Source organism: Cryptosporidium muris, genomic scaffold (assembly GCF_000006515.1).
Source record: "Cryptosporidium muris RN66 scf_1106632373453 genomic scaffold, whole genome shotgun sequence".
Lineage (NCBI taxonomy): Eukaryota > Apicomplexa > Conoidasida > Eucoccidiorida > Cryptosporidiidae > Cryptosporidium > Cryptosporidium muris.
In genome coordinates, this window is record NW_002196570.1 from 1,014,040 (window position 1) to 1,039,920 (window position 25,881).

Sequence of the window (25,881 nt, forward strand, 5' to 3'; positions counted from 1 at the left end):
CAATACACAAAAGTGTAATTATGAATATACATGAAATAGTGGTCATATCTGATATTGGAGATTTCACAAATTTTTCTAGGAAAAGCTGAGACTTTTTTATAGCAATAGCATGAAACATGATGGAACAGAATATAAAGAGTGACTGCCTATTCTTAGAACTTTTTTCTATTTTAAGTTTATGACATATTTTTGAAATAAATGAACTCCCATAGATAATAGATACAATTCCAAGTACTTGATATATCGATATATAATATTCACTAAAAAAATCAGTTTTATTAGGTTTTGTAGTATAATTATTAATGAAAAAGAAGTAAAGTCCAATACATGAAAGAAATCCAAGAATAAGTTTAGCAATAATAGAAAAACTTTCAAAGAGACACTTTTTTTGAGCTATATCAATGTAAAATGTATCGAGATTACCAAGGAAAAATATTAATTCCATCTTCCATATTAATGATTTATCAGGTAAAAAGATGAAGGCTAATAATAGATAAATATAAATACATATAATTAGATACTTTTTGTTTTGTGATAAATTAGAACTATAATATGATCTATATATAATCGTAAAGCAAGTAATCATGTAAAAAATAAGATAATTGTATAAACCATAGTAAGTCATGTATATAACCCAAAATATAGTCAATGTATATCCAATACCTTGATATTTTATTTTAGGAGTTGCTTCAATATTATTAAATTGTGTACTGTTTATACTGAAGTTATTAGATATTAAAAGGGGTTCAGTTTCATTACTTTCATGAATAGTTAAATTTTCAATATCATTAGAGTATATATACTCAAAAAGAGTAATACATACAGGATATATTGTCACTCTAATAATTACAAGAATTGCAATTAACTGGAAGAAATAGGCAATGTTTGAGTTAGAACTATATTTGCTTACATTATAAATCACATTATCAATAGAATCTAAGTAGAAATTAATAAATGTATTCATAGCTCTTTCAAACCAATGAGGAAATTTACTGGATATATATGGAGATATTGGATGTATCAATATGAATAGCAGGAAGCCTGGCATAACATATTTAAGTACAGTTGAAGTTACCAGACTTCGTATACTTTTTAAGATAGGATGTGATATTATCTTTCTAATTGTATTAGAATAATTAGACTTCCAAGATTTTAAAAGAATTCCAAATATTTGTCTAGATCTAATAAATGATTTTCCAGAAGAGTAGGCAAAAATACAAGTACTCATACTAAGTAGAGTATAAGAAATATCCAACCAATGTTTTCTCGTAAGAATATCCTGCTTAAAATTATCCTCTAGTTCAGTAATAATTGAAGATATTAAAAGTAAAATCATAGCGATTATTCTATTTACAAATATGCTTGTATCATAAATTGAGGTGGGATCAGTTATCGATGAGCTACAAGTGTATGCTGTAGATATATCGTTAATATAGATGTTTCCACACTGATAAATAGATAATTTATCTAATGGAATTTCTGAATTTTTTTCATTGTTAGTTTCAATGTCAACTTTATGATTTTTATTGCTAAGAGTGGTAGTCATTTGACTGCTTATTGCATGTGAAATTGCAATTGTTAAATCTTCACTTGAATTATTAGCCATTAATTTGTCTATTTGATATAAAGATTGTATTGAATACACTTTAAGGTGAATGGACAAATATGGTTATATTTAAAGTAACGTAACACTTTACCGAGATATTTCGTTACCACACAGAATATCCGATATATTGATATATAATAGCGCCAATTCTATTTTTCTAACTAAACTTATAAATAAGAATGATAAAAGTAATAATTCTTAGCAAATAATTACACTATATATACAGCAATAATTGTCTCCTAATAAATACAATACTATCAAAAGCTACTCTATTCTACTAAAAACAATATTATTGAAAGTTATCCAATTAATATGTTAATAGATACTTTTTTATATACCCGCCATAAGGCCGCTACAGTTAATGGTACTTAGGATACTAATGGTAATTTCCTTGGAGTTGAAAGTTAAGCTTTAATTAAATTTTAAATGATGATTCCTCCATCTTCATCTATTAATATGCCTGTGAACCAAAGACAATCTGTTAATGAGATATCTCACTCGAATCCTCTTTCTGGTACTCTTTCTATGCAAAGTGGGATAAATACAAGTAATCCATCAGGATTAACTATGAATGACAACATACAATCTGAGAGAGAGAAAGTTTATCAATATATAGTTGATATGACATGTGCAGCAAAACGCGAAGTGGCCTTATCTAAGTTATCTAAATATCGTGAAACTTTTTCAGATCTACCTCCTTTATTATGGCACAGTTTTGGCTGCATTACGGCTTTGTTACAAGAAATTATATCTATCTATCCCTTATTATCACCTCCAAATCTTTCAAGTCAAGCTAGTAATCGTACTTGTAACTGCCTTGCCCTACTACAATGTATGGCTAGCCATTCAGAAATTAGAGGACACTTTTTAGCAGCTCATATACCTTTATATCTATATCCTTTCCTAAACACAATAACAAAGTCACGTCCTTTCGAATATCTCAGATTAACATCCTTAGGTGTTATAGGCGCATTAGTAAAAGTGGATGATCCAGAAGTCGTCAGTTTTTTATTACAAACAGAAATTATCCCATTATGCCTAAGAGTGATGGAAACTGGAAGTGAACTTAGTAAAACTCTTGCTACATTCATAATTCAAAAGATACTTCTTGATGAATTAGGCCTTTCCTATATTTGTGCAACTCCAGAGAGATTCTTTACAGTTTGCCAAGTTCTTGGGAATGTAGTTACTCAACATAATGAGTCCCCATCCCCTAGACTTCTTAAGCACATTATAAGATGTTATTTAAGATTATCAGAGAATGTTAAAGTTAAGGATGCGCTGAAACAAGCTCTTCCCTCAGTAATTTTGTCCCCAAACTTTAAGGTTATATTTGATGATGATGCAATTACATCTAAATGGTTGCATCAACTTTATACAAATATTTGTTGATCTTGGCTAATATCCTTGGAAATATCTATGAATGTGAATTATAGGTACACTGGACTTCAATATTTGATATTTTGCACAATAAGGAGCTTTAAATGATTTTAAAGGACTGTATATAATATATTGGTGGCTAGAAAGTGCAGTTTAGTATTTATTATTGCTGCTGCAAAGCAACTTATGATGGCTAAGGTCATATTTTCTAGAGACTCTGCAGACACAGTTAAAAAGAAAGTGATTTATCGTGATTTTAAAGATAAGACAAACCTCTTATACTATTAGCTTTGATATCTTAATATATGAAATTAAGTTTTCATTTTAAGGTTCAATATATTCCTCTTTAAGATTATGATGCCACTCTTATAGTTGGTTAAGATCCTTTTTTACCGCCATTGCGTCTCTATTAAACAGTACTAACACGATACAAGAGGAGATAAAATTTTTGAGAAATTGAAGACATATCACTCCCAGAGAACTCTTTAAATAGATCTTTAAGTGGGAACTTTAACCCTTACTTTATGAAATCATCTCAATCAAGGCCTGGTATGGCACCAAATACATTTCCATTTCAACCTTCCACGGGTACAGGTCAGACTGTTAGTAAAAGTCCATTTGAAAACTTGGGAACAATAAATAGTTCAACTAACAATACCTATGGGATCTCATCTCATCATAATCCTGCGGCAAATCAATATGGAGGGCCTCCTAAAGCCCAATATGGATCACCACCAGTACCTGTATTTAATAATACTAATCCGATTGGACCCTTAGCAGCTACAGTTGGGGCTACACAAGGAACATCAGCTTCATATGGAACTTTTCAACCAACAGGACCAAGTATGATGTCTCAGGTTTATAGTAATAGAGTTAATACAAATTTAGGATTTATTCCTGGAAATACTCAATGTTCAAATTTTGAAACAAGTAGCAATTTAATGCAACATCAAACGTCTATCTCAAGTCAATCAATAATATCGGAAATTCAGCACTTAAATTCACCTTCCTATTTTGTACGTCCAACTGTTGCTAAAGTACCGAACTCAGCTAGCTTAAAACAGAAAGCTCATATTCCTGTAGGATTGGTATTTCAGCCATTAGCAAATCCACCACCAGGTTACCCAGAAGTTCCAACAGTTTCTTTTGGATCAAGTGGAATTATTGTTCGCTGTAAACCATGCAGGACCTATATAAATCCTTTTGTGAAATGGGAAGCTGGTGGTAGACGTTGGGTATGTAATATGTGTGGTTTTAGCAATGAAACTCCCTCATTTTATTTTTGTGGTTTGGATGAACAAGGTGGAAGAACGGACAGATATGAAAGACCTGAATTATCTATAGGAAGTGTAGAATTTATTGCCACTGCTGAATATATGGTCAGACCTCCTCAACCTCCCGTGTATTTTATAGTTTTAGATGTATCATTACCTTCAGTTTCTTCTGGCCTTGTTGAGACTGTTTGTAGTGCTGTAAAGGCAGCTTTATTGTCGGATAATATTCCTGGTGGTGGAAGAGCTCTTATTGGTATTATTACATATGACACAAGTATACATTTTTATAATCTGAATCCTAATTTATCTCAACCTCAAATGCTGATTGTGTCAGATTTGAGTGACTTATTTCTTCCTTTATCAGATGACATTTTAGTTAATGTAGCTGACTCAACTCAGGTAAGTTCAATAAAGCTAAATATGAGAGATTATGGATACTTAGAATATATGTCATCTATTACTTGGAGAATAAGAGTCAGAGAGTTTATTTAATATATTATGTTGAACTTTCTGTAGTTAATTCTCTGAAAATAATCTGGGTTTCAATGAATGTAAACAGTGGTCATTTTTTTCATAGATGATTATTTGTTCATTTTCTTTGAGACATTCAAACTTTAAATTGAAATGATGCTTATTTTTATTGTATCCTACATCTAATATCATTCTTGGCTTTATATTATATTTGAGTAACCAATAACTTTTTTTTTCTTTTTAGTCTATTATTAATCTTTTAGATAATTTACCGACTTTATGGCGAAATAATCGTGTTGTAGAAAATTGTATGGGATCAGCTATAAAAGCTGCATTTATGGCAATGAGACATATAGGTGGAAAGATGATACTATTTGCATCTACTGCTCCCACAGTGGGAGACCAAGCGATAAAGATACGAGATCATGCCAGACAAGGGGGTAAAGACTCTGAAAAGGTATTGGACCGTGAAGTGGAGCTTTTAAGACCTGCAAATGACGGATACAGTAATTTTGTACATGCTATGGTTAGAACTTACATAAGTGTAGACTTATTCATGTGCACTTCTCAGCCATATGTTGATCTTCCTACGATAGCTCCTATTGTTAAAAAGACTAGTGGGGACTTGATATATATTTATGGCTTTAATGCATACCTTCATGGCCAAAAATTACGTGAAGACATAATTTCAGTCCTAACAAAAAGTTCTGCCTGGGAAGCATGCCTTAGATTTCGTGTGAGTAGAGGCTGGAAAATAACTAACTGGTATGGAAATTTTTATTTCAGTGGTACAGATTTACTGTTGGCACCCAGTTGCCACAGTGACCAATCTTACAGTATTGTTATTGATATGGAGGATAATGTCACTGTTGCTCCAGATCCCTTTGTTTACATACAAGCTGCTTTACTTCATACTAACAGTGATGGTGAAAGGAGAATCCGTGTTCATACAATTGCTTTACCTGCCACTCAAAATTACATTGAACTGGCTTCTAGCATGGATGTTCAAGCAACAGTATCTATTATATGCCAACAAGCAATGGATATTAGCTTACATAGTAAACTGTTAGATGGACGAAATTATCTACAAACTATTTGTTCACAAATATTACTTCCTCAGTCAAATCAGATAGCTGAATCTGCAAAGTCACTACCTTTATACATCCTTGGGGTTTTAAAATGTCCTGCATTTAAAGATTGTAAAGAAGCTTCTCAGTCTGACCTAAGGATCTATCACTGGACTAGACTAGCAAGTCTAAGGTTGGAGTCTCAAATTATTTTATTCTATCCTCGACTATTTTGTTTGTCATCATGGAATCACCAACAACAAGAAAATGAACAATCCTTAGTTTTACCTCCAATGTTAAATTTAACGGCTGAACAAATGACACAATCTGCAGCTTATTTATTAGAGGATGGTGAATCTATGTATCTTTGGTTAGGTAGAGCTATTCCAACGTCTTTTATTCAACAGATTTTTGGGGTTGCCTCATTAGATCAACTTCATCCTGACTATGCTGAGACAGTTATTGGATCTACAGGAGGTCCATTAGGAATAAAAATAGCTGGGCTTTTACATAATATTAGAGAACAAAGAAAACCTCCATTTATGAAACTTTATGTTATAAGACAAGGTGATCCTTTAGAAAACCGATTCTTCCAATCGCTTGTAGAGGATAAAACTCAAGGTTTTATGCTTTCTTATCAGGACTTCTTCAACAAAGTTATGCCAAGAACTACTGCTGCAATTCCCCAGAGATACGCTCACTGAAATTTAATGTTACAATTATTGTAGGAGTTACTATTTTATGGAGAATTTATTTAATAGAAAGTATTGGTATTAGATTCCTAGACAAGATGGTAGGTACTAGTTGTAACAAGATATTAATTATTTATATTAAGAAGGATTTAATATTGTTATTACCTATATACTTTATGGTTAAAATATTAGTACTAGTACATTACTTTTAAGGCTAAATTACTAGCGGTTTGCACACATTTGCTTTTTTGATTTCACACATGAGATGTATACCTAATATAGAATCATATATAATTAAAATATAGGTGGGAATATATGGATCCTTGAAGATGGACTTAAATAAGATAGCTACAGAAAATAATATAATAGGTACTCCTTGTGGACCATATTTATATCCATTATCTCTACGTGGTAGAAAAGTTCTATCTTTATTATCAGATGAATCCGAAAGTTCTGAGTATGAAGAAGAAATTGTAGAGAATATTATCCTAAATGATAGTAATAATGATGTGGAAATACCTGAAGTACAGGAATTGAACAAGTCTAAATCTATGAGTTGTAAAGAAGAATATTCCAAACTATCTACCCATAACCAGGGAGATATGGATAGTAAATCTAAAAAATCTACATTTAGTTATATAAGTCTTGAAGATGCTATTGACATACAGTATGCAAGGGATTTTGAATATTTCTTTGGAGTTCCATATAAACCATACTTAAGGCACAATATATATAGAGTAGGGAAGAACATGAGACCTCCTCTAGATCCATTACAACAAAATTCAATCTACAAAAATAATCAAAGACTTCTATATAATGATCCTTGGCCACAAATAGATGTGAGCATCCCAATACCTTATAAAAAACAACCTCAAGCACCAGCCACTGTAGATAAACATGGATTTCCAATTGAATGGATTAAAACCATAAAGGAAAATAGAAAAAATAATTTAATTTTTAATTCCGGGAAATTTTGTGGAGATAAGAAATTTTTAAGTCCTAAGGGAGTCTCTAGTTCATTAGGAGATGCTATAGATGCATGGGAATCTTCTAATGCTCTTTTACAATGGAATATACCTAACATTCTTGGAGAAGAAAAAAAGGGCAAGAAACAAAAGAGAGTATCATTTGTTAGGGATAATATTAGAGGAGTTGCTGAGGAGATTGAATCATGGACTAGATGTCCTGTTATCCAAGTAGATGTTAAGAAGAGTTTAGAGAATTCATGGCTTAATGTTGATAAAGATATCACAATACCACAAGTAATTCCTGTAAAAAACTCTGAGATGGCTATCCCTAACAAACTAATTCAACCTTAGGATATATTAAAAGTGTTCATTAAATAATAAGTTTATTTTAAAATAATTTTGGAAAATGTTACCAATTACTACTTCTATTATATATAGAAACTGCAATATATAGAACTCAGAATTTATATATTTAATACTTATACTACTGATACTAGAATCTCAGTATTAATATTGTGATTTTCTTAATATTTCGTTCAAATTTCTACTACTTTATGCTAATAGGTAAGACTTTTTATGAGCTGTATCAATTTCCTCTTTTTTTCTTTTACTAATATAGCTAAGTAGTTTATATACTGGGGTCATTTTGCATATATTCGATCATTTATAGTAAAATTTGTATAAATATATATGCCTAGTATATATTCATCTTTCTATTAAAATAAGGGATCAGTTGATAATTAGAAAATGAGCATGATGATATACATTCTAATTGTTTTATTTTATAGTCGCCCTCTATGTATTTATCTCTTCAGTTGTAATCCTTAACTAGAAACTCAGCTCTTTACACTTTAAATAAAAAAGAAATAAGAAATAAACATCCTGATGTAATTTAGAAACATGAAATAACGGTAAATTTAGACCACATTATAGCGGTAATTACTAATACTATTTAGAACTTCTTGAAGAGTCTTATTTTATCCAAATGTTAGCTTATATTTATTTATACAAGCCATATTAAATATTATGACTTAATAAAAGTATAGAGTCCTTTAATTTTATATATTTATTTAAATTATGTTATAATAAATTTTCCAATAGGGGTGCGAGTTTAGCGCCAAACATGTAAATTTAAGGTCCCAGACCAATCATGCTAGTTGTAAGAAATATTAGGAGAAAAATGATAAAATAAATGAGCAGAAGTGGATGATTTTGATATATAGTAGGGTATAGATATTAATATTTTGGATTTAGTGTCTTAAGAATTTTTCTTCTTTTAGAGTGAAATTTCAGAAATTTCGAGGATTTATGAAAGGTAGCTTGAAGCATCTCTTTAACAGGTATGATTGAGCACCTAAAAATAAAAAAGGATCTACCGGGACCAAGCTTAAAAAGCTGCTGCTACTTAGATTACCCTGATTATGATGAAAGTATAGAGAGAGAAATTGATATACAGCTACACCTCTGTATAAGAGATTTATATAATTATGTACATAATTCAAGAGTAGTTCATATAAAATCTAAAATAAGTTCACAAATATTTTTGAGATGTATAGGTGATTTAACAAGTATTGTATCGGTGGCTTTGGAAACTCAATCTGATGAAAATTTAGATGTTAGTATACAGAAACAGGCAATTTCAAGATTACAGGATCAGCTGACTGCACTATGTTCTATACGGAGAACAGCTGAAGAAAATACAGATCTTATGAAACTTATTTCTAGAACGGAGAATGCAATATCAGCTAAGTTGTATTGTTTTGGACGTTTAATAGAGGAAGGGGATGAGAAGATTTCTATAAATGATAACTTTAACAATCAATATTGTTTAACTCCTCTGCGTATCAAATATCCTTATGTTACAGGAACATATACTCCAATTTTACAATTTCCATCGAGTTCTATCCAGTCTTCAAAACCAAATAAACCAATTTCTACATTGAGAATGTTAAACCAATCAAATTATAGGGTTAATGATACAATCCCAAATCTAGGATCTGAAAAATTTAGTGGAATTTCACTTGCGATGCTCTTGGCAAGAGCAAGATATACCCATGAAACGCTTTCACAGCTTAAAAATAGTTATAATAAGGAAAAAAGTAGTAAGGAAATATTTTATAGATTTAATAATAATGAGGATAAAGAGACAAATTTAAGAAGTAATAATGAAATAGACAATTCCATATCTATAAAACACCAGTATAATCATATTCATAATACGAAACATAACAAGAATAAAAATAAGAAAGAGGATTCTTGTGTAAACCAAAATATATATGGTGGTGCTGCAAGGCTTATAGTTAATAAATCTTGGAAAACCTCTAAGAATGCAAAAGGATTTGTAGTAGATGGTTGGGGAATTATAGAACCTAATGTAGAACAAGTTATACAACTTGAAGATAGTATATATGATGTGAATCTAATAAAAAATGAAATATCACAATTAACCCCAAAGTCTAATAAAATAAAATCGAATTTGATACAATCAGTACATAATAAGATGTGTAAACCAAATGATGGTAATCAGAAAATAAATACTCCTAATATAAAAGTGGGAGACAATGTGGCTATATTACGTGGTATATTCGAAAAAGATGTATTATATACTAATACTAAGTCAAATAATAATTTGAATAAAGAAAGATTGAATTTACTTGAAAATAAAAACACAGAAACAGGATCTAGGCCAGTTTCTAGTATATCATATATGCCATCTCAATTCTGTCGTCAAAGACAGGTTCATCGTGATGCAGCTTTATGTACTAGTGGCTGGAATACTGGAAGAGGAGTTGCAATAAATTTTGATACTACTGATTCTAATGCTGAAAAATTGAAAGAAAAATCTTCAGGAGCTGAATATGATCCCGTTGCTGAATATGCTCGTTTTTCAAATACAGTAGGAAAGGTTATACATCCAATTGTTGCAGATGAATCATATAGAAATGATAGCCGTCGACTAAGGAATCCTCAAAAACTATTTAATGCAAAATCTGGGACTCTCTCTGAGGATGTATTTCGTGAGATACAAGAAAAACTTAGATTAAAAATGGAGGGATGGACCGTCCAAGGTTCTGGGTTACAGGATCCAAGAGCTTATTTATTTTGGGATCCAGCTGTTATGACTGCAGCTTCTACGTCAGGGACTAATTTAAATGGTTCTGTAATCTCTCATTCAAATACGAGTGGGAAAAAATCACTACCTACATCTCCCAAAAATATTGGAACCGCAATTCCTGACAAGCAAGTTGAGGACATTATCTTTTCAGTAGGTACAGACCACCCTAGTATAAAAGTGGCAAGCATGCGGAGCCTAAACAGGAGAAGAAATATACAATGTTAGAAATTCATTATCTATTTCTTTTAATAAAAAGAAAAATCTATCTTTAGGGATTAATCATTATTATACCTCATCCACTTTTAAAATTTTAGCTCAGCTAATTTTCTTGAAATATTAATAGAGTCCTCTGTCGTTAAAGTAGTTGGCTCATCTATCTTTTGTTATCTTAACTATATTGACTTATTTTATTCCCAGCTATTTTAAACTAAGCTACTAGTCCCTATCTTCTCCTAAAAAGGTCTTGATTTCTTCTGATTTAAAAAGGAAATTAAGAAAGAAAAAGTGAGGGTGGAGATAGAGAGAAGAAGAGAAGAAAGAGAAAATTACCTCTCATCAGTACAAAATTTTCAGTAATAAAAGTTTGCATGGGCGGTAAAATATGCGCCACGAGGATGAAGTTAGTCTCTTCTAGAAGCTGAATCAGTATAAATCACAACGAAATTCTAAGTGTTGTGAATTTTTGATGATTTCCTTCAATATTACTGACAAATAAAAAAACTTAATGGGATGCGTCTTGAATATATCTGACTTTGGGAAGACGCATATACTTGGGAAAATTAATGTTTTGAAATTTATTAAGTTTTGATAACAGATATGGTAGACCACTGGTTAGTATCCAAGCCAATGTCAGCATTATTCAGTAGAAGTGCATCTAAATCTAATAAGGATGAATCAGCTTCTCCTATTGTAAATTTGGGGGATTTTCCTCTATCTCCAGGTAATGAAACAAAGTTATCCATATCAGATATTAAGAAAGGTTCATTGTTGAGACTATTCCAATCAGATGTATTTGACGCTCATTTGCATATGTATTATTTATATCACCATAAAGAGTGTGGTGTACATGAATATTTGGTAAATTTACTTTATGAGAGATCTGATGATGTACTATGGTATTTACCTCAATTATGTGAGTTATCTGTTACAAAGAGCAGCCAAAGTAGTTTGTGGAAATTCTTTCTAGATAAAGCTAGTGAGAATATGCACTTTTCCTTAGTATTGTCATGGCTATATCAAGCTATGGTTGAAGATAACATAGCAGATATAGCTCCAATAGCTCAAAATATGATTCATAAAATTGAGATGGCAGTAGTAAATAGTAAATTCAGACCTAAATCAAGATATATTGAAAAACTCATGCTTAATTTAGATGATAATAAAGATAAAACTATTACAATAGATAATAAAAAAGACAATATGGAAATATCTATGACTAAGTGTTCAACAGCTCCAAGTTGTGAATCAATAAATAACTCTATAAATTCTCCAATTCCTGAGGATTCTAAAGGTAGTAGTTCTACGGGAGATAAGGTAGAAATATGCATTGAAGAGGCTTTAGGAGTATGTGGAGATAGTCAACCAAGTAGTGATGATAATACTAAGATATTTTCTGATTCATCCTCACTATATTTAATGACAATCCCTTCTATAGGTTTAATACCTTCATCGCAGACTATAACAAAAAGCTCTAAAAATTTTGAACCTACAGTTAATCTTTCCTCATCTTGTTCATGTGACATGTTGCCTGATATTTGGATACGTAGAATACTGAGTGATTCTATAGATAGTTATGGGGCTGAAATAATACAAGAAAATTTGGGTATAATTAATAGGCAATTCAAGAGGCTTTATACTAAGGATATTGTAGCTGCACATTATAATCCTAATAGAAATTTATACAACAGTTCTGCAATTCCATTTAGTGTCAATGTAAATAGCTGTGGAGATTCCGGCAAAGTCCCAATTCCTTATTTCTTCTTTATAAAACTTGGTTCTCCTTTTGAGCTTATAGATGTCGGAACTGTTATTAGGAGTATTCAAGGGAGATTTGAAAGAAAGAAAGCAGTTACCACTACACTTGATAATGAAGATTATAGTGATTTACTTGAGGGAGGTTTCACAAATACAGAAGACTTTGCAAGTTGTATATCGGAGATAGAGAAGCATAGTGAGTCTTTATACTACTTGTTGAAACAACATAGATGTAATTACTTTAATAGGATAAATCAATTTGTACTACAAATCCTGGATATATCAACATTTCTGCAGAATCATGTGCACAAAGAGCATCGTTGTGAAGTATTGGAATTTATCTTTGAAGAGTTGAATTTATGGCTATTTTATTCAAGGTTTACAATTGCAATATCAAGAACAACATATGTTTTAAATGGTTTAACTCTTCCAATGTCATTTTTAGATCATATTGGGCCTAGAAGTTATCCTTTAAAGGCACCAACTCCTTTCAACTATTATGAGGATTCAAGAGATTCTAGACGTTTGTCACTAAACCATTGTCAATTTCTTAAGATTGTTCCTAATGAATTCAAAGTCTTTAATTCTCGTAAGCGTGTACACTTTTTATTTGTTGTTGAGGTAGCTGACTTAGATGACAATTCCGAGAGTAATATTGTAGAAAGTTTAGTCGCAAAGGATATATTACTTTACTTACAAAATCATGGAATATCACTTCCAAAGAATATTTGCAAGGTTAAGGATTCGATTACTGCGTCATCTAAGAATGTATCACCTCACTTTAGTACACTGCTGAATTTTCTAAGTATTCTAGTGAATGGTGTCCCAGATTCAATGGATAACAATACTAGTATGAAATTATCTAGTCCTAATATTGAAGATCAAGTAGATTTAGAAGATGATTCAAGTTGTGACTCAGCTTTTATGAACTCTAATGAGAATAATCTTGAAATTTTAGTAAATGATAGACATGAACTAGAAACGAACTGGCCACAAGAGCTGTGGTGTGAAAAAGTTGAAAGGATTCGTCAAACATCACCATTCTCAAGTTTGAGAAGTTGGGGCTTAAAGACGGTTTTATTGAAATCTTCTGACGATTTGCGTCAAGAGCTGTTAGCTTCTCAGCTATTGCAACAATTTGACGGTATTTTTCGTAGTAACAACTTGCCACTATGGCTTTATCCATATGAAGTCTTAGTTGTTGGGGCTCATGGAGGATTTATAGAGTATATTCCAGATACATTTTCGATAGATGGGCTCAAAAGGAGGCTACAAACTGACAATCTGCAAAATTGCTTTGAAAAGTTATTTCCTGATAATAATGAAAGATCTAAAGCAAGAATAGCATTTGTAGAAAGCCATGCAGCTTATAGTTTAGTAAGTTACTTTCTACAAGTTAAGGATCGTCACAATGGGAATTTCCTTCTAGACCGTTTCGGCCACATTATTCAGATAGACTATGGTTTTATGCTAAGTAACTCACCTGGAAATGTAAATTTTGAACAAAGTCCATTTAAGCTAACTCAAGAATTTTTAGATATTATGCTAGGTGAAAATTCCTCAGAATTCCAATACTTTGTGGATCTTATTACTAGAGGATTCCTTATTGCTAGGAAATATGTTGATCAAGTAATCTTAACTATTGAGATAATGACAAGTTCTTCTAAATTACCATGTTTTGCCTTGCAAACTAACAAAATTTATCTAATTCAAGATATTAAAGATCGCTTTTTCCTCCAACTTACTGAGGAGCAGTGTATTCTAAAGATTTCGGAACTTATTCAGACGTCAATAAATAATTGGAGATCAATTCAATATGATGCCTTCCAAAGACTTACAAATGGAATTCTATAGCTGTAAAATTCTTTAGATAATGCACTGGATATTTCATTTATAAAGGCTGAAAAGTATATTAGAAAGTATTTCATAAATTATACAGGAATTAACAATTGAATAACTAAATAGCAATATAAGGAGTAACAATATTTTAAGTAGTGAAGTACGAGATTTCATATATCATAGAGTGATTTTAACAGTTTATAATAATCTAAATAAATGACATTGTATTCTTCACATATATTGTATACTTGATTTAATTTTTAATCTAGAATTTGTATATAAAGTGACTTGTGAGTTATTTTAAGCAAAATAGGGTTATAAAGGAAAGGAAATATAGAGAATTAACACACTTCTATCTTTTTAGTGTTCATGGGGAATTCATTAATAGCTTTTAGTTACATTAATAGTGGATTGATGAAATCTTCGGAAATAGGAAATTGCATGAGATTTTGGTATCTAAGGAACTTTTGCAAATCTTAGTAGTATTACTTAGAAGTCTAACATTCCAAAAATACATAAGACTACTTAAATTCCAAACTCTAGTTTAACTATGCCTAGACTTGTAGTCCTTGTAAGTGAAAAGTTAACTTGCAAGTTCTAGTATAAGATTATATATTCTTAAGTTGTGAGTTAAAAGTAAATTGAAGATTTCTAGTGTTTTTAGTTTAGTGACCTATACTTTTTCCTCCCAACTTCTTAAATCTATTTTTAAAAACATCTAGTGATATTCAACAAAATTTCAGGCAATTAAGACATTTCTCATAAACCTAATGAAAATAGAACTGTCCAAGTGTTCTAGAATAGATTTTGTTCAATTAGCCAATGGATAAAATTGCTAATCCTTAATTGCTTTGTTTTCACTATTATTATCCTAGTAGTTGTGGTTGCATTCATAAAACCAAGTCAGCATATGTTTTATAAAAGACTCATCATCTGGAAAATTATAGTTCTGTTATACACTTAGATCCTGAAATTCTCACAAGTTACACACTTTAAATTAGATTTCTACTGAGAAGGCTCCAAGATAGTGATAAATTTAGTTATAGGTATTGTGAAGATCTTAAAAGCCTTACAAAACCATGAATAGCTAAATAATATTTCATACTTATGCACTATTTTTACCCACAATTCAGTAAAAATAATCCTTTATCGCCTGTTTATATATCTACAGTATTAGTCACCCATAAGTTATAAAAGGTTATTCCTTTTTACCACTGGACTAACTATTGTTCCACACTGGATTATGGTGTGGTAGAAACGAAGGATTATTTGTCCTATTTGAATGAAAACTTGAGAAATTGACTGGTTTGCCAGCTTGTTGAGGAGTACCGTTAGCTGCAGCACTTTGCGTTTGATTATTTCCAACTACTACCGGATTATTTGGATTGTTTGTAGCTCTATTAGATAAGAACATTGTGCCGTTACTATTCCCAGGTGTACTACCATTTGTACCAACAGTAGAGGTATTCAAGTCGATAGGTGGAGTTGGTACAGATTGACTAATGATTGTACTGGATGTGTTAGCCATTGACTTCCCACCATAAGTTGCAGCTGCCTGAAAGTGATTCATTTGAAGTGGACTGTATCCAGGATGAGTAAAATCACTAGGATGATTTGGTAGTATATTACCTACGTGATCAGAGCGTTGGTTTTGACCTAAAAATACACCATGTGGTATGGGCTGATCAACTGCAAAATCGTTAGAGTTAGTTGCAAAATTTATTGGTAGACTCATAGCCTGAGGCATAGAGTTATTATTTTGAGTAGCAACAGCAATTGGTTGAGTTATTCCTGGGGATGCAATGGGTGGAATATTGTTATATGAGTTCGAATTACTTGATACCAAGGTTGAACCACCTGGAACAGAAGTTTGAGTTGAAATATGATGATGATATGTACCTCCCTCACTTATCAAACCCGTTGTAGTAGCTGAGGGTGCTAAATTGTTACTACTTGAAGAATCATAATTTGGGCTAATTCCATATATTCCAGCTGGATGGTGTTGATGATTGGGATTTGGTTGCGTATATTGACTAAACATAGGAGGATGAGCAGTTGGTTTAGAACCATATGGAGGGAAACTAAATGTTGCAGTACCTCCAACCATATAGGGAAAGTTAGTCGCATAGCTCGCATAATTAAGATAAGCATAGTTATAAGGAGTTGCAGCAGCAGCAGCTGCTGCTGCTGCCGCAGCTATAGCTATATTAGAGTTATTGCTAGCATTAGAGGTCCCATTTGAGGGTTGAGGTGCTACTGAAGCACCCATACTAGAATTATATGTACTGTTAGTTATATTCCCTGTACTTGCACTGGATGAAACCATTAAATTAGAATTAACCAAAGAACTCCCAGCTGTTGCATTATTTAATCCTGGAGGAGCTGCAATTCCATTAAAAATAGTAGCTACATTTGTTCCACTTTGTTGCTGGTTAGTTATTGGCACTTGTGTTATGTAATTGGGATTACTTTTTACATTTGAAGGTATTGAATTCCTGTTATTCTGTGTATTATTTGAATCAGATTGTGTATTGGCCATTACCTTTGATGAGTTATATGTCCAGCTATCTAATAAAGGTGCTGAAGAGTTGGAGATTACAGGAGATTCAGGAACCCCAGGTACTGGCTGCTCCTCTACTGGTTGCTTACTTATATCTACAGCTCCAAAACTTCCAAATAATAAACCTTCACTAGCATTAGGATCAACTGTCCTACCTTCTGGTAGGTAGACGCCTAAGTTATAATTCTGAGGTGATAAGGATTCCATACCACCAATTTGAATACCAGCAGATACAGAGTTACGGCTCCCAACCTTAATACCTAGTTCAACACCAGAATGCTCTACTATCGCTTTACCCCTTGAGAGCTCAGTTGGATGTTGGTTATTCATCATTATCTTTGTTGTGGTACCAGCAGTTGTAGCTGTATTAGTAGTTTCTTTAGAACGACTACTCTCTGGAGACTCCTTTACTACATTTTTAGAAACTATGTCCTTTAAAGATACACATGTTTCATCTACTGTGTTCAAGACAAGTGACTCTTTGTTAGATGTTGCATATTTATTATTTCTACAGGCTAGCTGAGCCCAACTAGTGTTTGAATTTGTAGGAGTTAAAGTTGTAGCTATTTTCTCAGTTGACTGTATACTACCACTTTGCTTGTTAGGAGATTTTTGTAAACTTGATTGGCTAGTTTGCTGTATCTTCTTATGTATCTCATTATTCAATACTTGAGAATTCTTCTCATCAACATGTGTACTATGTGATATAGATATCCCGGACTTAGATTTATGTTGTTTGTTACCTTTATTTGGACACATCTTCTCATTCCTTATCAATGTATTAGATGAAGGTCCCTTAGGTTTCTTCGAAAAGTTATTAGAGTTCACTGACCTATTTTTGCCAACTTTAGTCCATTGTCCAGATTCACGTCCACTAAAGTCCTCAATCACATTACTTACAGCTAATTCAATTTGGTTTGCATCGTAGTGACACCTGCGTATAAGATCCGATATTTCACCTACATCAAAATTATATGGCTCAAGTACTGGAGTTAATTCTTTTATCCACTTAGCAGTTCTTGGTGACAAAGGAGTATCGGTAACTATGGGTTGTATATGGTATACTTTTAAATGGTTAGCTTGAGAATGAGAATCACTAGTTAAATTCCCTTTTGAGTTTCTAGTTTGCGTAGACATTTGACTAAACTTTAATCTTAGGTACAAAAAGATAAACTCAACCTTTTCGACCAATCCTTATTACAGTAATGCCAATAATTTTTTTTCTTATCTGCTCAGCTCAAATCTTTGAAATGGCGATATTCTCTACATTTGCACTCTAGCCCTTCCCACATATTACTACCTCTCTAGTATATCAATGCCTATATACATCAGTATATAAGTATCCCGGGTCCTGGTCAATTGGGAACTTTGCTTCTTTAGCAGTATAGTCTAATATTTGTTATTGCATTTGAAAAAATAGGGCGGTACAATATACTCTAGGTATAGCCCGCAAAAAAGTTCTATACTAAAGATTAGTAAATTATTTTGCACCAATATGACTGTAGAGACGCCGTCTCATTTGGCGGTCATAATTAATAGTATAAAACTGAAACTTTGCTATTAAATTTTAAAATATAAGGTATAGGAGGCAGTATATTGAAAAAAAAAGTTAATATATTGTAATAAATCAATATAATATTGCAGCTGAGAGGACTAAAATTGAGTAGGTATATCACATGTTATCTATGCACGTGCTTGAGAGTATAAGTAACAGTACCTTTATGCAATTTATACTACTATATACTGAAATATATTTTAATCAGTAATTTAAATTTGTATTTATGAAATATGCTAGCTTATTACTAAGTATTTGTGGGTATTGCACATTTCTATATTAACTCACCCTCATACATGCAAAATTACATGTGGAGGTATTTTTAGAAAAGAGGAAATTGATGACTAAGGAAATTGAAAACCATTCACTAAACCAGGATTCAATAGTGATCTCACAGAATAAAGGTATGTCAATTCAATTAACTGAAAATAGTATATAGGTAATTTATCTTGAATACTATACAAACAGGTCTTCCAGTAGATACCCCAATTAGTAAAAAGAAGTGTATTAGAGCTCAAGCTACTTCTAAAAGTGAACTCTCTGACATTGATACATATAAGGTAAGTAACCATCATTATTTGCAGAAAAATAGTCCACCAGTATTTTGAACTAATATATAAGTTAAATGATAGAGACAGTTCCAAAGGAGTGAGGAAGAACTTCATAAAGCAATGACTAGTAAGTAAAATGTCTTTAAGCAGGACAATTTAATTAAAAAAATTTACAATTTCTTGACATTTTAATAGGTTTTTTAAATACACTATATGATGAAATAGAAAAATCAAGAGCTCAATTGGAAGCTTCATGTGTGAAATCACTAGAGTGCTATAGTGAAGCTATAGAAAAATTGGAGAGATTAAGAGATCAAAACGAAGAGCATATTCAAAGGCTTCAAAAGACACAAACAATCGTTAAGTCATTTTCCCAAAGAATCACTAATATGTAGAATTTTCAAAATGAGAATTTCAAATATTTAGCTAATGAATATTAAGTAGCAGCCAGATGTATATTAGACTTTATTATTTCACAAATTTCAGCTCTCTGGCTGTTATTAATAAAATTGGAGAGCGTAGAAAATTTATTTGATTGCCCAGAATATAAGGGAAATAGTCTATTGCATAGTACCTTGTTGCTTAAATGAAAAGTAATGAATTTAATAGGCCAAGTCCACCAGAGGACTCGACATTTAACTTCTGAGATATTGTCAGCACTGTATATATCAACAAGATCATTCTGTTTGTATTGATTATAGTAAATTGTTGAAAAGAGATGAAGTTCCAAGCAAATTGTTTCAATTTGAATGCAATTCTCAGTTTTATTGTCTAGTTGTATCTTTTCATACAAGTTTAGTAGATGGATTATGTCCAATTCAAATAAGATAGGGGAATCAAAATATATTGCTTGTTTAGTTCTAAATTCACACATGTATGAGATTTTATTATCTATGTAGTAGAGATCCAATATAGTGCCTAGCTTGTTAGTTACCCATCTAATTTCAGTTATACATGAATAGCCAGTAGCTTTGTGGAATTCATCCATAAGTTGAAATAAAGTTTCTTCGCTGTGAACCATACACTGCAGGCTATATATTCCATATATTGTACATTTGAGAATGTCAATCCCTTCTTCTGATATATTTGCTGATATTTCAGATTTCAAAATTGAAGAATCAATTTGAGTATTGTTCAGATTTTGTACAGTAGCCAAGCCTCCGAACAGGTAATGGACCAATGGAATAATATCTACATTTTGTTGCATAGCTATCAAAATATAATGTACACAAAGCTCTATAAACGAAATAACTAATTCCCACTGAATATCAATAGTTTGAATATTATTCCAAATATTTTGCAATAAACTCTTATTTTCTTTGTCATTTCTATCCTTTTGTATACATGTTTGAGCTTGAAGCAAGTATGCCTTGCGTTGTAATAAGGTTGGTTCTTGTTGAATACTTATTAATTGCTGATAAATATCCTCAAATATAACAAATATCTGTTTTATTCTCCAGCTTTCTTGTATTGATGTTGAAGATAATATCAACTTTTTAAAATTATTCCAACGTAAGTTTAATGTACCACAAAGAGATTTGTATATTGGAGAATCTACAGATATAGATTTTGGTATAAGTACAGAACTTTTCATATGAGAAGCTTGATTAGGATGAGGTGATATATTATAATCAAGATTTAATGTTCTTCTATTCCAAGACTTCTTAGCCTTTTCTATGAAATAATTTCCAGCCAAAATATACTGTTTAGCATGAAACAACAGATAACCATGATTATTGACATCATCATTGGATAGTAAGTCAGGTAAACGGTTATTAATAATATTTTTCATGCTTGAATTAGTTATCTCAGCATTTTGAAAATATTCTAGCCAATTTTTAATATATGGTGAAGCTTCACTGAAGTCAAATACAGATATACAGAGATTCGAAATTAACCATGATTTTATTGGGCTAATATCTTTGATTTTCTTTTTATTGACTCCGAGCTCCTCTTCAAATGTTTTAATTAGACAGTTCTCATTGTAAGATAAAAGTGAGAATAGAAAGTAATGAAACCATTCATTAAATTTTGGAAGTTTTGTGGAATTAGAGCTATTATTTGATGACATCAGCATATGATTGCTAGATCTACCTAGTTTAGCGTTATCACGAGAGTATTTAAGTGATATAGTAATTAATTCAATAATTTCTTGTTTCACAAACAAAAGTTTCTCTTTAATTGAACTAATTTTTGATTTACTTTCATTCAAAGCATTGGAGTTTGTATGAGTTAGATGTGTTTTGATATACTCCAAAGGTAGTTGTTCAGTCTCCAATAAATCATTTGTATTTCCATCGAAAATTTGAAGAATTTCTGGCATTACTGAGTCAATTTCAGAAACATATTTTTCAAAAATTCTTACTAGTATATGATAATAACTTTGGTATATCCATAATACACAGTGAAATTCCAGAGTATACATTGACATAGCAAATAAGTGCCCAAGTTCATTCTTTTTGCAAGATTCCAGTAGAGATTTCTCCTTTTTCGTATCAATTTGAGAAAGAATAACATGATACGAAGCAATAGAGTTTGTTTGCAATGATGAAGGTGCACCTATGCTGATAATTTCATTTAGTATCATTTGTAAGAAATCATTAAAAAATCCTGATGAGTTAGAGGTATATATTTTGTAATTATCAAGAGATTTAGGAGTATTCACTTGTATATAGCTACCATTAGTTATCCACATTGGATAAGTTCCAGTTTTATATATATGATCAGTTTGGTTATAAATCAAAGTCATTATAGCTTGGTATTCTTTTAATTCATAAAGCAAAGGTATAGTCACATTTAAAGGTACATTCTGAACATTCTCATATAATGTGTTGAAAATATTCTGCATTTCAAATTCATCAGAATTATCAACATTCTTTACTTTGACTATTTTCCTACCTCCAGTCAAGTTGTCTAGTCTGCATTCCCGAACTCGTTTTCTGAGGAGTGCAACAATATATTCCACTTTTATAATAGAAATAGGGAGAATATAAGAGGTATCTTTGAATGGTAAATTTCTAAGAGTATCATCTGAAGGTATTAAATCATATCTTAAAAATAATCTATACAAAAATTGGTGCTTTGGGTTATTTGCCAAACTCTCCAAAGTGATATTCAAAAGAGACTTCTTTAATAGGGTTATTGGGTAGTATAAAGTTCTGGAACTGTCCTGCTCTCTTGAACATATAGTGTATTTTATACCATTTGGATTTTTATCAATAACTAAGGATATGACAGCAAGGACTTCAAGAACTTTACATAAAAAATAAGATAGTTCGATGAAAAGTTGCAATTCTGTAACTGGACTTGTGCTAGAAGATATTCTTGATTCTTCATCAGTGTGGTTTGAATTTAAAGTACACTTTTGCATTGATTGTACTTCAGTCTTGTAGTTAGGGAACCATATGGGTAGTAACATATCCAATAAAGTGATAATTGGTGAAATATTACTTTGTAGATGTTTAATTTGAGCCTTAGTTAAAGTTGGCTGAATTTTTAGTATATGTTGTTCTAAATTTAGTTCATTTTCTGAATTTACAGAAAATACTCCAGTTTCAAATTTTTGCGTTAAGTTGATATCTTCCAAGCTGAGTATTTCAAACCACTCTGAAGCTTCTGGTTTATAAAAATCTTCTAATATTATAGATTTACCTTTTTCAGAGTTACACTCTAAAATTGATGCTGAAGAGTACTTATTATTATCTTTCGTATAAGAATTATCAACAAAAACATTTTCTGTAGATCTCCTTCTTTTACCTGCTGCAGTAAGTACATACTCTAGTAATGGAGTAGTACTAGTCTTGTTTTGTACAGCTCCAGAGTCTGTAATCTCCTGTTGAAATAGTGGAATAGACCATATACATCTTAAAATCCGACTTACTAAAAGTAATAATCCTTTACTTCTTGGTGTAACTACAAACCATTCATTTAAATTATTTATGCTAATTAAGCAGGAAGAATCTGGACGGTTTTGAATAGAAGAATCTGACAAAAGTGTAAGCCAAATTTGAATTAATACTATATGTGGGAATTCTGTATTTGAAATATATTCCATTCTTGGAAAAATACTTATTGCATCTTTATGTGTATCTAGATTAAACTTGTCCAAAATTCTACCATTTGATAATTTCTCAAATACTTCCGAATTCAAAGTGCCTTTTGCAGTCAAGCTTATAATACCCTGCCATAATACTGCAAAAAATTGCTCAAATGTTACTGTATGAGCAAATATCCCCAACAGTTTCGTTATAAAATTAATTGAATATCCAGATAATTGAAGGGATGGATCTTGGCTGGTTAAAGGTGAATTATCAAAAATATCAATCATATAAGAATAGTTTTGGGGTTCCAAAGTCATGAGTGTAACTATATCAATCATTCTGCGTTTTTCTAACAAAAATATCCCAGTGGTAGTTATTACAATCCACTGTCGATTCTGAGCAACCTGATCTAATGATAAGTCACATAGACCACTGGGAGGATATCTCGGAATTACAAATCCAGTTATATTAGACGAAGAATTCTCTTTAATAGGTGCTAAGTCTGTAGAACATGTATTTAATCCCAAGGTATTAGTGGATAGAAGTGATTTTGTAAATTCGTTTAAAGGAGAGAAGTCAGGTTTATTATTTATTGAATTGGCTCCATTTGTATCAAATAAATACTTCCAAAGATGATAAAATAAGCTTCCACTAGTTTTAGCTCCAAATCCTGGAGCTGAATAAATAACACTAAAATTTTCCTTTGAAATTTTCGGTCTAACAAACGCTTTATTGGATGATATAGAGTTAGGATTAAAAGGATTTGGGGTATTCCACAAATTGTAAAATAATCTCCAATAATCCTTCAAAACTGGTTTTTCATAAGCAAACAAAACATAGCCTAAGTCAACTTGAGAAAACGAACAATACCATTCACATAAAGAACTCTTGATATTGGTGGGATTTGGATAACTTGGAGCTTGCTTTTGAGCCAATACTGTTACATCTTTGCAACAGGCAGTAATATGTGATTTTATAGCTTTTAAATAATTAGTACTTGTTTTATCAGTACTTACTCTATTATAATTACTATGGTCATCCATAAAAGTTGATGGTATAAAGTCTCTTTCAGAAAATTGATGTCTTAGTGAATTAGGAGATAAATTGCCAATATAGTGTTTTTTTTCAGTAGGTCTTGTAATTTCAGATTCAGTATTATCCATATTATCACTTGATCTTGTCATTTGAATAAATACTCCACTGGAATATACAGAAAAATAAACAGGTTTATCTTCTAAAGTTGTGGGAGATGCTTTGATATTCTTAACTTTTAGGCTTTTTGGTTGCATATATTGCACTAACTCAGAATTTTGAAGTGACTTAGAATTATGACCTACTAAACTACTTCCTTGAGTGTCAAATGAAGCTTCCATATAAAATCTGTCACCTTTATCATTGACCAGCATAACAATGGCTGAATCACTTTCTAGAGGTGAGATAGGATGAATTGACTTAATGTTTAAAGAAACTGAGAAATTTGACCCTTGTATATTCATATTATTTGAATTATTTCCTACTACAGGCACTGATTTATTTTTATTCAAATTAGATTTTGATGTAGATTCAAGCTTCTTGCAAATTTCAGCTGAAAGTTTTGTATTTGATAATGTAAATAAGTGTATTACGGGAGGCTTTTGATAAGAATCCAAATTTGTCACACTTAAATAAGAAATGTCATCAAGGTAATTTATTGTAACTGGTGTGGGTGGGATTGCGTATACGTCAATATCTGAGTTACCATGTAAAACATATAAAAGCCCTCTATATTCATCAATAAACATCCCATATATTTTAACACTATTAACTTTCGTGAGAAATCTTTTTAAAGAATTCGGTATCCAATTTAATATCCCATTTGACGATATACAAATCAATCTTGTCATACTAATTGACTCAGTATTGGACTCTGAACGTATAAGCTTCCTTACATTTCTATATTTCCAAGAAACTTCTTGAGATAATAGTGCAAATTCAAAAATTGAACCATTATTACTACATCCGAGAAATAAACGATCTGAAGCATTGTGACCCACAATACTAGTTATCTTTGCATTGTATTCATATAGATGTATTAAGCTGTCATTAATACGATCTATAATATATCCCCCAGTGCTCTTCTTAGTCATTTTTAGCATAATAATGTAATCTAAAGTACTAACTAGACATTTAACAATACCATCTTCACTTTCTACATATCCCAAAGCTGTAATTATAGACTTTTCCCCAGACACTTCATTGTAAAATTCTTCACTTTGAATAGAGTAAGCAACATCACCTTTTGACCAATTCCAAAATAACAGCTCATTTGAGTAATATACATAAAAAATGCTACTCGATCCAATGGCACCCCATGGTCTTGATATGCTTGAATCAGGTTTCACTGTGTGTTCCATATTTAAAGTGATCATCTCACTAACTTTTCTTGGGAATATCTTCAGCTGCTTCAAATCAAATATCTCAGGTCTATATTCATACTCATTCATTAAAGATTGCCCCTTTAAGTAATGTTCAATTTCTGACCATTCTTCGTCTTGTTGTAGACATCCATTAATAGAACTCTCAATTAAATCACATCTCCTCAAGTGAATAGATATCCCACTTCCAGCTCCAGATTTCTCATCACTTATAGGTTTCTGTGTCCGTATATCGAACATTTCTCAAGTTTTTTATACGGGCTGGAGCTTTCTACAAAATCTTCCATTAGTGCAAAGCCCTAAATTCTAGTGCGTGGGGCTACGCGCGTATGGAACTAACTAGTCTATTGCAAATCCAGACTATTTAATCTCATT

General features: G+C 31.6%; 9 protein-coding genes across 9 annotated transcripts, besides 3 other annotated features; 6 read left to right on the top strand and 3 right to left on the bottom strand.

Annotated features, from left to right (window-relative positions):
* Nucleotides 1–513: 513 nt before the first annotated feature.
* CMU_041810 (uncharacterized protein) lies at nt 514–1,606 on the bottom strand (the record flags this gene model as incomplete). The annotated part of the gene is made up of 2 exons (XM_002139421.1): nt 514–557; nt 613–1,606. 2 exons carry the CDS (start codon nt 1,604–1,606, stop codon nt 514–516), a joined length of 1,038 nt encoding a protein of 345 aa, XP_002139457.1.
* A 426-nt stretch (nt 1,607–2,032) lies between these two features.
* CMU_041820 (cell differentiation protein Rcd1, putative) lies at nt 2,033–2,998 on the top strand (the record flags this gene model as incomplete). The annotated part of the gene is made up of 1 exon (XM_002139422.1): nt 2,033–2,998. The coding sequence occupies one exon, from the start codon at nt 2,033–2,035 to the stop codon at nt 2,996–2,998; it is 966 nt and encodes a 321-aa protein (XP_002139458.1).
* Nucleotides 2,999–3,510: 512 nt separating this feature from the next.
* CMU_041830 (Sec23/Sec24 trunk domain-containing protein) lies at nt 3,511–6,502 on the top strand (the record flags this gene model as incomplete). The annotated part of the gene is made up of 2 exons (XM_002139423.1): nt 3,511–4,659; nt 4,976–6,502. 2 exons carry the CDS (start codon nt 3,511–3,513, stop codon nt 6,500–6,502), a joined length of 2,676 nt encoding a protein of 891 aa, XP_002139459.1.
* Nucleotides 6,503–6,819: 317 nt separating this feature from the next.
* CMU_041840 (uncharacterized protein) lies at nt 6,820–7,809 on the top strand (the record flags this gene model as incomplete). The annotated part of the gene is made up of 1 exon (XM_002139424.1): nt 6,820–7,809. The coding sequence occupies one exon, from the start codon at nt 6,820–6,822 to the stop codon at nt 7,807–7,809; it is 990 nt and encodes a 329-aa protein (XP_002139460.1).
* Nucleotides 7,431–7,453: a sequence feature (AT_rich).
* An 18-nt stretch (nt 7,810–7,827) lies between the features above and the next one.
* Nucleotides 7,828–7,859: a sequence feature (AT_rich).
* A 650-nt stretch (nt 7,860–8,509) lies between these two features.
* Nucleotides 8,510–8,552: a sequence feature (AT_rich).
* Nucleotides 8,553–8,800: 248 nt separating this feature from the next.
* Nucleotides 8,801–10,798, top strand: CMU_041850 (uncharacterized protein; the record flags this gene model as incomplete). The annotated part of the gene is made up of 1 exon (XM_002139425.1): nt 8,801–10,798. The coding sequence occupies one exon, from the start codon at nt 8,801–8,803 to the stop codon at nt 10,796–10,798; it is 1,998 nt and encodes a 665-aa protein (XP_002139461.1).
* A 591-nt stretch (nt 10,799–11,389) lies between these two features.
* CMU_041860 (phosphatidylinositol 3- and 4-kinase family protein) lies at nt 11,390–14,401 on the top strand (the record flags this gene model as incomplete). The annotated part of the gene is made up of 1 exon (XM_002139426.1): nt 11,390–14,401. One exon carries the CDS (start codon nt 11,390–11,392, stop codon nt 14,399–14,401), a length of 3,012 nt encoding a protein of 1,003 aa, XP_002139462.1.
* Nucleotides 14,402–15,103: 702 nt separating this feature from the next.
* CMU_041870 (uncharacterized protein) lies at nt 15,104–18,217 on the bottom strand. Its single transcript, XM_002139427.1, has one exon. It carries the CDS (start codon nt 18,081–18,083, stop codon nt 15,606–15,608), a length of 2,478 nt encoding a protein of 825 aa, XP_002139463.1. The 5' UTR covers nt 18,084–18,217; the 3' UTR covers nt 15,104–15,605.
* A 624-nt stretch (nt 18,218–18,841) lies between these two features.
* On the top strand, nt 18,842–19,447 carry CMU_041880 (uncharacterized protein; the record flags this gene model as incomplete). Its single annotated transcript, XM_002139428.1, has 4 exons — nt 18,842–18,905; nt 18,970–19,061; nt 19,134–19,179; nt 19,248–19,447. 4 exons carry the CDS (start codon nt 18,842–18,844, stop codon nt 19,445–19,447), a joined length of 402 nt encoding a protein of 133 aa, XP_002139464.1.
* Nucleotides 19,448–19,488: 41 nt separating this feature from the next.
* Nucleotides 19,489–25,746, bottom strand: CMU_041890 (uncharacterized protein; the record flags this gene model as incomplete). The annotated part of the gene is made up of 1 exon (XM_002139429.1): nt 19,489–25,746. The coding sequence occupies one exon, from the start codon at nt 25,744–25,746 to the stop codon at nt 19,489–19,491; it is 6,258 nt and encodes a 2,085-aa protein (XP_002139465.1).
* Between the last annotated feature and the right edge of the window lie 135 nt (nt 25,747–25,881).